Source organism: Jatropha curcas, chromosome 11, assembly GCF_041381405.1.
Source record: "Jatropha curcas cultivar XTBG-Jc1 chromosome 11, XTBG_Jcur_1.0, whole genome shotgun sequence".
Classification (NCBI taxonomy): domain Eukaryota; kingdom Viridiplantae; phylum Streptophyta; class Magnoliopsida; order Malpighiales; family Euphorbiaceae; genus Jatropha; species Jatropha curcas.
The window spans coordinates 16,097,843-16,110,119 of record NC_143161.1 but is presented as its reverse complement, the minus strand read 5'-3'; the positions used below and the strand labels follow the sequence as shown (position 1 = coordinate 16,110,119).

Below are 12,277 nucleotides of genomic sequence, written 5' to 3'. Positions count from 1 at the left end.
AGAGCAGCACTGTTGATCACAATCAAGCAAGAGATTGTTAGGTTCAAATTTCTTAAAGATTTATACGCCTCAAATGAAGATTTTGTTGACACCTGGGCAAAGATTGATGCTAAACAGCCTACCGACGGTTTCTTGGTTCATGATGGGTACTTATTCAAAGAAAATAGGTTATGCATCCCTGGGGCTTCCCTCCGAGAAAAATTAATCAGAGAAGTCCATGGTGGAGGGTTGAGTGGACACTTAGGGCGAGATAAAACTATTGCGGGTTTGGAGTCTCGATTCTATTGGCCACAGCTGAAGAAGGAAGTAGGAAAGCTAGTATAAAGATGTTCCGTTTGCCAGACACAAAAGGGCCATTCTCAAAACACCAATCTTTATACTCCTTTGGCTGTACCGGAACAACCTTGGTAGGACTTATCTATGGATTTTGTGTTAGGTTTACCTCGAACTCAACGCGGAGCTGACTCTATCTTTGTTGTTGTAGACAGGTTCTCCAAGATGGCACATTTTATCCCTTGCAAGCAAACTAATGATGCCTCACACATAGTAAAGTTATTTTTCTAGGAGATTGTTCGTTTGCATGGCATTCCCAAAACCATCACATCTGAATGAGATACAAAGTTTCTAGCTCACTTTTGGACAACTTTGTGAATTAGATTCAACACTCAACTTCACTACAGCAGCACCGCTCACCCCCAAACTGATGGACAAACTGAAGTTGTGAACTGGATTCTTGGTAATCCTCTAAGGTGCATTTGCAGCGAGAAGAAGAAGATGTGGGATCTTGCTTTTGCCTAAGCAGAATTTGCTTACAGCAGTGCTGTCCATAGCTCCACCAAGATGTCCCTGTTTACAGTTGTCTACCGGAAGGTACCAGCACATACTCTTGATCTTCTTTCGCTTTTAGCAGGTGTAGAAAAGAGTATTGTTGCTAATAACTTGGCTTTTGAGCACGTGAAAGTATTCAAGCAAGTGCAGCAATTCATCACTGCTGCCAATGAAAAATATAAAGCTACAACCGATAAATGCCAGCGATATAAATCTTTTACAATGGGTGATTGGGTCATGGTGTATCTTCGCAAGGAGCGTGGTTGATACGAATCCACTATCACCAACCACCTATGGAGATCAAGGGAACAAGGACTACAACAGTGGCCATCCATTAGTACTTCCTAGTGGACCAATTATAAGGAGCCGTGCAAAGAAGTATGGAGCAACCATGTCCTTATACATTCAAGAACAAGTCACACAAGAGCTCCATGACCTTGCTTTCAACAAGTGCTATGAAGAACTTGAAGGAACTCCTAAGTTTCTCACATTAATGGAAGCACATGTTGAGAAGGAATCTGAAATTCCAGCCATGGCACGCCCTAGACCGTGCTAGGATAGCACGCCCATGCAAGGTGGCACGCCCCAGGCCGTGCAAGCCTCTGCCTCTCGCAGGGAAACACTTGATTTGAAGCACGCCCGTGCCAACTAGCACGCCTCAGACCGTGCAAGCCTCTGCCTCTCGCGAGGAAAACTCTTACACTGAAGCACGCCCGTGCCAACTAGCACGCCCCAGACCGTGCAAGCCTCTACCTCTCGCGAGGAAAACTCTTACACTGAAGCACGCCCTAGACCGTGCAAGCCTCTGCCTCTCGTGAGGGAAGCCTTACATTGAAGCATGCCTGTGCCAATTGGCAATTGGCACGCCCCAGACCGTGCCCGCCTCTGCCTCTTGCAAATTTAGTTAGTTTATTTTGAGTTTTAACAATGTTAATGGGTTGGGCCTCCTATAATTCGGCCAACCTTGGTTATTTTAGCCTTATTTTGTTTATATTTGGTAATCTTTAGTTGATTTGGATCAGATATCCAAATCCTTAAGTTGTTAAGATTTTGTTAATTATTTCCTTAGTTGGTTAGATTTGCTAAATCCTAATCCTTAGCTGATTTAGACTAACTATTCTAAATCCTTTAAGGATTTGGACCTCTTAGAATTAGTATAAATAGCTTGTTATATTGTAATTATTAAACATTCAATGAATTAATCAAAAAGAGACTTTCTTCTTCCATGCTTAGGCGTGTTCTTGCTTTAGAGGGTGTGAGACTGCATTCTTCTAATTGCATCAAGAATCAAGGTAAACTTATCAATTAAATTGTGGTGTTTATCTTATTCTTTTACTCTATTATTGGTGTTCTTGCTTCTTTAAGCTTTGGGTGCTATAGAGGGGAGTTTAGTTTGATCTTGGATCTCTTCCAAAACTTGTCATAGAGTTCATGGAATTTATTTCCATAGGGTTCCGTGTCAGTGGTGGAGGACAGTTGAAGCTTAACTCCAAAAAAATTGGCCCATTTCAGATACTTAGGAAGATCAATGATAATGCCTATGTACTTGACCTGCCCGAAGACATTAAGATTTCCAGGACTTTCAATGTTGTTGATTTATTCTCATTCTATCCCGATGATGATCACTCAAGGTCGAGTTCTTATAAAGTGGGGGGGATTGATGCAGAGCAACTTGCACTTTAATATTTGGAAGACTTGGATCGATACAAACCAAGGAAAAAGACGCACAACCGTGTCACTCCTAGCTCGCCCGTGCTAGACTCTGAAAGTCTAGGACGCGAGACATGCCCAAGATCAAGAAGCCCAGGATGCCCGTGCCGCAGATAGCCTGACCGTGTTAGCATCTGGAAGTCATAACACGCCCATGCCGACGGGTCCAGTTACGATTCGAGTTCCAGCACGCCCGTGTCAATCCTAGCATAACTCGTGTTAGCCTCTAACAATCCAAGCACGCTCGTGCCAAGTCCAGCAAGCCCGTGCCGCCGCCCTTACTAGAGTTTTGCTTAATTACGAATTTTGTGTATTTTTAGGATTTTATAACTTTTACCCTGAACCTATAAATAAGTTATTTTTTTTATTGTGATTCATTCATTATCTTTTGAATATTATTCATATTAATAAACTTTTTTGAAAGTTTAAGTTCCCTATTTTATTTGTCGGATCAAACGTTATTGATCAAAACTCCTGACGGAGTATAATCCTCCTTCTCATTCACGTAACCGTTCTGCGCCAAACTTATATATTTGACCTAAAAATTATTGTTTTAAAGTTAAGCTAACTACAAATTTTAAATCAATATTTTGCATATAGAAGTCAGTCCCAAAAATTGTTGTTGTTAGTGTCAAATGTTTGCAATGTTATCAAAATTTGCAAGTTCAAGTGCATATGACTGAAAAATTGTAAAATTCAAACCCATAAAATCCACGGTGTCACAAGGTTAACATTGTAAAGTTTATGGGTGAATTTATATAATCGGTTTTTTTTTTTTTTTTAAGCCAAACTTAGAATTCATATGACAAGAAAATTAATCAGCCAATGTCTAATATTTGAATTCTTAGCCGCTAGTTCAAAATATTAAATAACTCTAAGGATTATTTGGAAATTTTAAGTTGGCAATTAATAAATGGCAAGTTGATGATTTTAACTATGAGCTTTTATTTTTGTAATCGCTAATGTTTAATTCTTGATTTCTATTCATACTAAAAATAAAAAAAAAAAAAATTATTGATTTCTATCTAAATGGTACAATACTTCAAAAGGTCGAATGTACTCATATTGAATACTGTTGGACATTCCTCGAACACCCTTATTTGTCATTTATTTTTAAAAATATGTTTTAGTATTCTCTTATTTTATTAATTTCTCATCAATTGAATATCTTGGTGAAACTTTTACAATTAGAATTTTAAACTGAGGCATTAAATATAAATTAGATAATTCTCTTGAGTCTTTTAAATATATTTTATACTAATTTAGAACTCGGAAATGTGGTGGAGACTTAGTTTTTATTCATAGTAATTTTAAGTCTTTATATATATTGAAATATATAAAAGTTAGAAAAGCACGTGGTCCAGATAATATCTCTATAGAGGACTCGAAGAGTTTGGGATTGTGAGAGTTGCTTAATTAACCAAGCAATTCAATACTATCATAAGAAGTAAAAAGACGCTAAATGAGTGGAGAAAGAGCACTTTGATATTGATATATAAGAAAAAGGAAGATATCAAAACTATACAAACTACCATGGTATTCAACTATGAATCTCATAATGAAGCTCTAGAAAAGAGTAATAGAATATAAACTAAGAGAAATTACAAAGGTCGTATAGAAAGCATTTAGATTTATGTCAGGTAGATCTATAATGGAGGTTATCTTTTTACTGAGAAGTTTCATAGAAATTTATAGAGAAAAGAAGAAGGATCTACATATGTTCATTAACTTAGAGAAAGCTTACGACATAGAGCCAAGAAAATTACTTTAACTGGACAATTGGAGAAAAATAAAAAAAAAAGAGTTCATGTCAATTATATAAATGCCATTAGGAATATGTATGAAAATGTAGCCACATGTGTGAGAACAATTGGAGAGGATATAGAGAAGTTTCACGCATAATTATTAGGTTACACTAAGAATTTACTTTGATCCCATGTTTATTTACCCTAGTACTAGATGAGATAATCAATAATATACAACTGGACATTTCTTTTTTCATGTTTAGTAGATGATATTGTCTTAATCAATAAAACAAGTGAAGGACTAAACTAGAAGTTAAAGTTATGGAGGAGCACTCTCAAGAATAAGGATTTTAGGGTAAGCAGAAGTAAGATGTAATACATGCACTATAAGTTTAGCTTACGTAAGAGGCAAGCAGACAATGTTAGACTGGATGATAAGGTAGTCCCTAGTTTAGTTAATTCAGATGTTTATGCTCTACGTACGGTTTTCAGAAGGCAGGTCTAATAGATGAAAATGTTACTTAGTATTGAAGTAGGATAGATAAAATGGATATAAAAATAGAGTGGATATGGAAACAAACACTCATATAGCTGACTCCAACTTTTTTTTTTTTTTTCTGAGAATGAAATGAGAAATTTTATAAAAAAAAAAAAACATCATCTAAAACAAAGGGAATAATGGAATGAGGAACCTCCTCAATCCAAATAGTCTCATGAGAAAAAGAAAAAGCAAACTTAGAGAGCTCATGAGCAACTCGATTGTTGATCTATGAGATGAACACAATGAAAGTATACAAAATTACAAGCTAAAGTGTCCAACAATAGCAACCTTGTACTATACTCGGTATAAGGAAATTTTGGGAGTAAAAATGTTGCACCATAATGAGTGAATCTATCTCCAAAGTGATTGAAGAAAATTCCAGCTCCAATGACTTCTGAACACAAAAGATAGCAGCTTCCAGTTCTGCATTTTATGGGGGAGAGATTAGTGTGAAAAACATTGACACTTGTGCCTTGAACATGACGAGCATCATTCCTTACAAACAAAACCAATACTGCATCCCTGATTATCCCTCAACGAAGCATCTACATTTAACTTATACATTCCTTCCGGCGGAGAACTCCACAATCGCACCAGACCTGTACTCTCACTCTCTGCCTGTGATTCGTTGGCCAACTGATAATCAAACAGGAAACCAAGAGCAATCTGGGTAATTTCTTCTAGATCCAGTTAAGTTTGTTGAAATTTAATCAAATTCCTATTGCGTCATAAGGCCCAAGCAATCATTGAGAAAATTTGCAATTGATCCAGAGAAAAATGAGCAATAGAATTCTGAAGTCATTCGTTAAAAGATGATACTTGAAAAGAGGAAGTCACCAATCGTAAAGGGCATAATCTCCAAACCAATTGGCAAAGTCACATTCTTTCAACACATGAATAATACTCTCCACTGCATTACCACAAACTTCACATATCGCATCCACATTCATACTCCTTCTAATTAAAGCATTGGTTACAAGAAGTTGGTTCGTACAAGCCCTACGGATGAAATATTTAATCTTAAGGGGATAAATTAGTTCCATACTTTCTTTCAAAACAGACGAAAGTTTGAGGAGAAAGAAGCCTACAACTCAGAAAATGACATTCATGTATTTTGTGATATCCACCCCTTGATTTAGAATGAATCTAAACAAGACTATCTTGCCCTCTCCTTGAGCTTAGACAAATTGAACAAATCAGGTTCACTTCACAAGAAATGAAAATGGCCTTAATTAAATCAAAATTCCATTTAAGCTTGAGATCAAGGCTTCCTAGTAGTTTTAGTAGTTGTATACTTTTTCTTCAACAGATTCTGAACTTGCTATATCCTAGTTTTCTTAAAAAAGAAAAAAAAAAGAAATTATTGTGTTCGTACCCTTATGGTCTCCGTATCAGTCTAACATAGATATCTATTTACTAGGAGTTATTGCAATCGCTGGACAGGCTCTTCGCGGAACGGCCACCCTGGTCCAGTTTTCAAAACATGGCAAAAGAGTTTGGGGGGCCTCCAGTTTTCGACAAAGTTGATCTTGATATGCCAACAACAGAATGGAACTAGAGCACCACATCTATCTATGATAGGAAAAAAACAAAAATAATGGTAAAAAAAAAAAGCAACGGAAAATAGTAGAACTCTGTTTTTTACTGCAACACTAACTTTTTTCTTAGTCTTTTTGTCCATTTCCTATTGGTATCCCCTCTCTTTCTCTCTCTCCACTTCATCTGCAACTTATTGAAGGTAAGTGCTTGACCCACTTCAAAAACGATTAGCTGGGTTTCCATTACTTGTCTTCATCTCTTCAAGCTTTTTCTACCCCTCAAAAAGGGAAATAAATAATGCATATTAAAGATACCTTCTTGTGTGCTATTTAAATGTATATTTGCTCAATTGGGTAATTGGTTGTTTTAATTTATATATTCTTGAAATCTGTCAAATTTTTTTTTTTTTTGGTATTTATTTAACTTGTCAATGCTAAATGGTTGATAGTTCAGATTTGCAGCTTTTGTGGTTCTTATTTGAAGCAACTTCTTTTTATTAAAAAAAAAAAAAAAAATTTAAGTCGTAGTTGTTTGTTATGTATTTTGCTTCTTTTTTACAGGCATGGCAAGAACAGAAGACATGGTTGTGCTCTCTGTTTCTGTAGCTGTAAGCTTGTAGGAAATTGAGAAAGTAAGATTAGGTTTGAGAGACATTACAATGCCAGTTCCTCTTGCTCCTTATCCAACACCTCCTGCAGCTACTTATACACCAGCACCTGCCAATGGTACTTTAATCTGCTTTTCACTATTCCCTTGTTTGGTATAAAATAAATTTGAAATATAAAATTCATTTACAAATAATAGATTTTGATTTAGTTATATTGAATTTCATAGAATTAAATTTATGAGAGCAAATTATGTAATTCCTTTTTTAGAGAAAATTTCATAAATTATGTAAGAAAAAGCCCCAATCATTATGTATTGCATAAGAACATAAAGTATAATAGAATGAGATAAAGTTTCTCAATATATTTGCAGAGATTTGGGTGAATAAAGAAAATCTGCAGATAGCAATTATGGTAGTATAGCTTTGTATAGTTATTTCTCATGTTGTATCTCAAAAGTAATTAATAGGAACATTCCAATTTTCAGTTTCCAATGTACTAGCTACTAAATTATTGCAACCCATTAATTCTTAGCTGTTGTAACCTACAAGCTTAAATTTTTTTTTTTAATTTTTTTTATTTGGATGTAGAATTACACTTTATTCGGTGAGAATGTAATCAAATGCATTTTTAATGTAAACATTATACACTTTATTACAACTCACAAAATGGAGCGTTAGAGTCTCCAACTTAAATATTTAATGTGCAAATTTTATTAATTATTGATTAAGTTTCAAGTTTTCATATACCCACATGGTTGAAGTCTATGATTTTGACAAGATAATAGCTAATTCTGGGAAAAGTTTCAAATATTAGCTTTTCCAATAGATAGTTTTAGTTATAAAAAGATCATTGCAAAATGTTTAATTTATTGAATCAATAACATTACTTGTCATTTTAGTTCCGAAAAATACTATTAGCAATAATAATGCCAAATGTACCTTTGTCAATTCCTAGATTAATCCATAACTCAGTAATTAGTATGAATACAATGTTGTTGTTGTTGTTGTTGTTGTTGATAACCTAATTAATAAGTTGGTGATTGTCAGGTGCACAAAGTCAGCTTGTGTGTTCTGGATGTAGAAACCTTTTACTCTACCCAGTTGGAGCAACCTCTGTTTGCTGTGCTGTGTGCAATGCAGTTACAGCTGTGCCCCCTCCTGGTATATATTTTTCTTCATTTTCTTCCCAATCTTTTAATCACAAACTCAATTTGATTGTGTGGTTATTGTGGACTTGAAACTACTCCATTAGACCAATCTGTAATTGGTCTAAATTAAGAGTTAGGTTGTGGTTAAATAGAAGAGTTGTGTTCTGACTAACAACTATAACTTTTGGCTAAAATATAATTTATTGTCCGTTTGATATGTTGAAAATATTGATTAGTATTCACAAATTTTACTTGGCAAGAAATTTTACATGCTATTGTTTTTCAAACTGTTAGAAGTAGTATTCACAAAGAAAAAGTAGTTGTTATAAGTAGTTTTGGAGCTTTTATGATAAACATATATTCCCTTTCAAAATATAATGTGACAGCATAAACAATTGTGTTTGAGTTCAGGCACAGAAATGGCACAGTTGATCTGTGGAGGCTGCCACACCTTGCTAATGTACATCCGTGGAGCAACAAGCGTACAATGTTCTTGCTGTCACACCATCAACTTAGCCTTGGAAGGTAACCACAAATATATAATACTGATACATGATCAATTGGACATATAATAAAGGTTGAGATTAATGTACATTATGACAGCAAATCAAGTGGCACATGTGAATTGTGGGAACTGCAGGATGCTATTGATGTACCAATACGGAGCACGATCGGTTAAATGTGCTGTTTGCAATTTTGTCACATCCATTGGGGTCAGTTGCAATTTTATCACTGCACTTTATGTGATTTATCAGTTGCAATTTTTCATTACCAAGTGATAAAACAAAAGAAAAAGTTAACCAAAAACAGTTAACGAGCCAATCGCGAGCTCTATTTTCATGGTCGAATCAACTGTAGCTCAAATATAGCTTCAGAAAATCGAGCTCCAGCTCAACAAAATTGCATTGGGCTCAGTTCTTTTAATGCCCTACCCTTATAATAAGTTATATAGTAGTCTATTTTTCTTGGCATAAAAATGTATAGCATATGCTTATTGCGCAGGCCTCAACAAGCACAGCTGAGCAGAAATTCAACAGCTGAAGTTGAATGAATTATTTTGAGTGCATCCCTCGGAAAAGCAGAGGAAATTACATTAATGACATGTATAGAGTTATTTTTCCCCGCCGGCCGGCAGCGTGACCAAAGCTTTTGTGATGAATTAATAATAAGCATTTTTGGCAAATAAAATTGTATGTTGGTATTGTTTTATGAGTAGACATTTTATGATTGTGAGTAATTATTGTTATTATTTTGGATAAGATAAGCTTGAATTTCTTTTACTTTGACATTTGAGTGCAAGTAAGCATCAACTACACGAGAAAGAGTTAATGAAGAAAGATGCTTTTCTGGTTTTTTTTTTTTTGAATTGTCTTTGTCTTATTAACTAGGAGGTCATTTTGTACACCAAATAAATTTAGTGGATGAAAATAACTAATGACGTTGGGGAGCAAACAGATATTTCTAGAAGGAAATGTTCAATACGAAGATTTTTTTTTTAGAAGAAAAACTAATTCATATTTGAAAGGCATTGTATAAATGGTGCAGCGAAATATTAAACCATTATTTATATATGCACATCAACAATTTTAAGATAGGTGGGGTCAGTATTCAGTCCCGCCAAATTTTGGTGATAGGTTAAAGATTTTGTTAAAAATTAATTTAACTGAATTAATTAAATTAATTGACTCTTAAAACTACGTCATTTTGATTAAGCACATAATAAAATTAAAAATTAAAAATTAAAACTTAAAAATATTTCATTTTTATTTTGATTAAGTTGTGATTAATAATTTTAGTTAATTTTCACTTCAGTTAAATTCGGTTAAGCATCAGTTTCAGTTAAATTTGGTCAATTAATTAAGTTTTCATTTTCTTTAATTTTGATTCGATTAATGATCAAAATTAATTCGGTTAAAATAGTTCAAGTGAAGTTCAGTTAAGCAAAAAACATTTGCTTAATTTATTTCAGTTAAACTTATTACTAAAATTAACTGAATTGATTGAATGCTCGCCCCTATTTAGGAGTCAATAATTTTCTACAAAAAAACTACTGAATTCTATTATATTATTATTATTATTATTATCATTATATAAGGAATCACGTAATGAGTGAAATTTTATTTATACAGAGATACTTCAAACTTGAAATAAATATAAAAAATTATGATTATTTTGAATTATTTATCAATTTGTTGACGTGGGTCCAAATGGCATGCTCAAATAAGCAGTCCAATGTTAAAATCCATATAGAAAATGCAAGACCAAGCAAAAGGACCACTTGGGCCTAAAAGTCCAACCTTGTATATATTGTACAAATTGTATATACAATAGGAATTGTAAATATTGTAAAGATAACATAAGACTCTAGATATTCTAGAATATTTAATTTTTTGGAGTGCACTCCTCAAATCCTATAAATAGGGAGTGATAGTATTATAAATGACATGAAATCCGAGTCATACAAGCTTGAATGTCCTAGCACTTACTCTATATCTCCCTCTCTCTTCTTTTCTAGCCTTAATTTTTATAATTTTCTATATCTTCTAATCTTGTTCTTTTCCTCCTCTTGTTTATCTCTTTCTCCTCTTTTCTTTGGACTAACGGCCCACGGCCTGTTAAGTCTGTAATGCCTTGAAATTTCGGGTCATAAATAGTAAATATTTTTCAAGTTGTGAATAGACTCACGATGACAGGTATTTACCCGACCCATGCACACTAGCTATATTTATGGGCTACCGTGTTTCGAAATTCGGATTCAACACCAACTGTTTTGTGACTTTTTACTTTTTAGAAATTAATTTGGTGTTATTTTGAATTGATTTAGGTGGAATTTAAAACCCATGTTTAAGACCGAGTTAAGGATATAAATTATTAGAAAAGATGACTAGTGCATAGTAAGCACATTTTTGTAATTATGAGTGTAGAGGTGGGGAACAACACAATTTATTAAAAATTCAATTGGAGTTTAATTGAATAGACAAAAAGAGTCCAGTTGATAAAAGTGCAAAGAAAAGATATTTTAAGTGAATTGATTATGACCTTTGGATCAAAAACCAATTTCTAATCCTACCATACATTTTAAGGAGAATGAGATTAAATCCTAAAATTGATGCTATCACATTCTCAGCTTCTCTCCTTGGCCAAACCTTCGATTGTCTCCTTCTCCTCCATTTTCTTCTATTCTCCACTTAATTTCTACACAAGTATATCACATAGGAAATTAATATTAGCTTCTCCGAAGAGTTTATCATGGATTGAAGCATTAGTTTATTGCTACTATTAAGATATTTTGAGGTTTAAAGGTTTTGGTGAAAATTTTCATGGATGGATAAAATTGAAGATATATATGGAGTGGGTTGGATTTGATATTTAGCATGCATATTTTTATGAGCTATATTGCATTATAATGATGTGTTTTGAATTATATTTTATTTTATATGGTAGAGAAAAGATAAATTTCTTAGATAGAAAAGCAAAAGAAGCATTGAAGTGATTATCGGAGCTTTGACGAAATTAATTAAAAGATTTAAAAGGTTGGTATCCAAATCCCCAATTTTTCTTAAACTTTCTGTATATTCTTAGAAGGTTTAAGATTAAGGATTTTGTTATTGATGTTTGAAATTGGTAGTTAATTGCATGATTTTTGTTAAATAAATCATAATTTATTGTCAGTATACTAATCTTTCTTCTAATTTAAATTTTCATCATTCTTAGTTTGTATGAAACTAGGGTTTATACTTACAATGTGTAAATTTGTGTTTAAAGAGATAATTATAGAGTTTTATGGCTTAAATACATTGAGTAATTTGTGAGAAAAATTAAGGGAAAACATACCTGAAAATAGATGCACATGTTAAGGCAACAGAAGTAATACCTAGTTAACTATCAAATCTCGTATCTAGGTGTGAGCCCCCTTCCAAGCGCCATGAGAAAGATAAAAAAGGATGGAGTCTAACCAGATGGGCCCATTGGTCAGTTCGTCATGGAAACAAGTAGGAACTCCTTACGGTTCCTTTTTGTTTGATTATGGCTTAGTTTAGCGCTTATGTGATGTGGGATTGGCTCTTTGGAGCGCTTTGAATGTGTGTGGTCTGTTAGAGTCGCCACCTGAATTTGTTTTTATTTTCAAGGAAAAGATTAAGAAAAAAAAATCTCGTGA

The 12,277-nt window shown here is 33.8% G+C and overlaps 1 protein-coding gene across 3 annotated transcripts; it reads left to right on the top strand.

Annotated features, from left to right (window-relative positions):
* The first annotated feature begins 6,425 nt into the window (after positions 1-6,425).
* LOL1 (lsd one like 1) lies at positions 6,426-9,470 on the top strand. 3 transcript variants are annotated; one of them, XM_089716747.1, is made up of 6 exons: positions 6,426-6,562; positions 6,924-7,088; positions 8,018-8,131; positions 8,530-8,643; positions 8,722-8,831; positions 9,121-9,470. In XM_089716747.1, the coding sequence occupies exons 2-6, from the start codon at positions 7,022-7,024 to the stop codon at positions 9,157-9,159; spliced, it is 444 nt and encodes a 147-aa protein (XP_089572873.1). In that variant the 5' UTR covers positions 6,426-6,562; positions 6,924-7,021; the 3' UTR covers positions 9,160-9,470. The 3 variants fall into 3 exon arrangements, with proteins under 3 accessions (XP_089572873.1, XP_089572872.1, XP_089572874.1); XM_089716746.1 differs by lacking the exon at positions 6,426-6,562 and adding an exon at positions 6,569-6,716; XM_089716748.1 differs by lacking the exon at positions 6,426-6,562 and adding an exon at positions 6,575-6,698.
* The last annotated feature ends 2,807 nt before the right edge of the window (positions 9,471-12,277 follow it).